Consider the following 2,264-nt stretch of genomic DNA (forward strand, 5'->3'; position numbering starts at 1 on the left):
TGTTAGTTATAAACTTACCTGGACCAAAGATTCTGATAAAGTGTCAATATTTTTGCACTTAACTGTACTTGTGTCAATTCAAGACCGCTATTTCAACATTAGTAGTCGTAGTTGAAATGAATGTAAGTTTTAACTAATTCTTTTGAGATCTGTCCGAGTTTTGATATTTTGTACAAAGTATGACATATTTGGTAAGAAGGAAGTTAATATATTCAAATTTGTTGAAATAATTACCTTAGCTCGGAGTTTCCTATCGGTCAGTGACAGCTGACTGTCATATCATTATTAACCAAATTTTACACCAACAAATTCAGTATGAGAAGTTATCACTTGGAATACATTTGTTACATATTTACAAGTCTCACTTGTTTCCAGGTTTAATATTAATGTTTTAATGAACATGATATCATCATCTTTAAAAGATCTGCTGATACAGGACAATATGAATATTAATTTTGTGGTAATTCCATTGTTGTGCCTGGCAAACATGTAAATCACCTGTTAGCTGTGGCTATTTTACATACCAGCGTCAAATTGAATGCCGGATAACTCTATTTCCATTTTGAAGTTTCTTGGTGTGTTTTTATTTTATCTATACTAAAATTACAAAGATCAGAATTGTATTTATGATCTGGTGCTGAATGCTATTAGGACAACAGATGGTGTCAGTAATATCTCAAAATTGACTTTAAACTTAGTGGAGAAATGTATATGTTATCATTACGATGGAGAGATAGATAACATGTCAGTAGAACAATGTCTCGGACCAAGTCCATACATCATGTATGCCATTTCATTAATTGAATACAAGAAAAATATGACAGTTTGCAGAAATATTTACATGCATTACAGAATCAGAATATTAATTAAAAAATGTATATGGGTCATGATATATTCATTGATTGTACAAAATGGGATATCGGCTTTAATTAACTCGTTCAACCCTGAAGACACATTTGAACTCTTCCAATTCAAAGGTTGGAATAGTTCATCATGAATTTTCAGGGGTAAATGAGTCAAAACAGAACACTGCTGTATACTGGGAAATTTAACAATCGCTCAGTCAAATATTTGCCCTTCACTGGTAAAATCTATCTTCACTCAGTGTAAATTTAACCCTTCGAATGTAATTACTATAATCATATACATTGTACTAATATTTGCTGTCATGATAATCACCCTTATTGCTGATGATACACTATTGAAATGTTGGCGTTTTGACTAGATGAACTTATCCTGTTGTGAACATTTCTGTATTGGCAATGGGTTTTGTAATGTTTATATTCTATACATCGAGTGTCATCTATATAATTAATGAATATATATTCATGTGTGGACATTTTGCACTCTTTACTCAACAAAAAAACCCATGAGAATTTCAACACTACTACAGAAATTTCCACTATTGCAATAATCCAAAGTACAATTGTAAGTTTACTTAATGGCATCTGTACAACTGTCAATGGATAACTACAGGCTTCTATTCACAGACAAATGGGCAGAAACTTTTCATATATTGCATATAGAAATCTTAAGTGTGCAGTAACTTTCACGTTTTTTTTTTTATTGGAAATTCTTTGTGTTTTGAATGTGATATTTTGCATTTAACTTTTTTTATCTTTATATATTTTTTTTATTCATTATCATTTTTGAATTTCAGATCTCGGTGAACGAAGCCTCTGCCCAGCTCTGTCGTCACCGGGTGGCGCTACTGACGCGACGTGAAGATCTGTTTCCGTTAGCCAGACAGATTGTAAAAAACAGTGGTTACCAATACTCAAAGGGCCACTCCAGGTATAAGTTAGTACCAGTCTTACTGTCCATACCCATCCTATACTCCAGGTATAAGTTAGTACCAGTCTTACTGTCCATACCCATCCTATACTCCAGGTATAAGTTAGTACCAGTCTTACTGTCCATACCCATCCTATACTCCAGGTATAAGTTAGTACCAGTCTTACTGTCCATACCCATCCTATACTCCAGGTATAAGTTAGTACCAGTCTTACTGTCCATACCCATCCTATACTCCAGGTATAAGTTAGTACCAGTCTTACTGTCCATACCCATCCTATACTCCAGGTATAAGTTAGTACCAGTCTTACTGTCCATACCCATCCTATACTCCAGGTATAAGTTAGTACCAGTCTTACTGTCCATACCCATCCTATACTCCAGGTATAAGTTAGTACCAGTCTTACTGTCCATACCCATCCTATACTCCAGGTATAAGTTAGTACCAGTCTTACTGTCCATACCCATCC

The 2,264-nt window shown here is 34.2% G+C and overlaps 1 protein-coding gene across 5 annotated transcripts in view; it reads left to right on the top strand.

Annotated features, from left to right (window-relative positions):
- The window catches only part of LOC110445072 (NGFI-A-binding protein 1-like), a 58,914-nt gene that overhangs the window by 46,237 nt on the left and 10,413 nt on the right, over window positions 1-2,264 (top strand). For 4 of the 5 annotated variants that reach the window (XM_021489456.1, XM_021489457.1, XM_021489455.1 and 1 more), the window contains exon 7: window positions 1,661-1,800. In XM_021489456.1, the coding sequence (XP_021345131.1) occupies window positions 1,661-1,800 (140 nt within the window). The remainder of the gene's footprint in view (window positions 1-1,660; window positions 1,801-2,264) is intronic. The other variant, XM_021489454.1, reaches the window with a different exon arrangement.

Source organism: Mizuhopecten yessoensis, unplaced genomic scaffold, assembly GCF_002113885.1.
Source record: "Mizuhopecten yessoensis strain PY_sf001 unplaced genomic scaffold, ASM211388v2 scaffold2711.2, whole genome shotgun sequence".
NCBI lineage: Eukaryota > Metazoa > Mollusca > Bivalvia > Pectinida > Pectinidae > Mizuhopecten > Mizuhopecten yessoensis.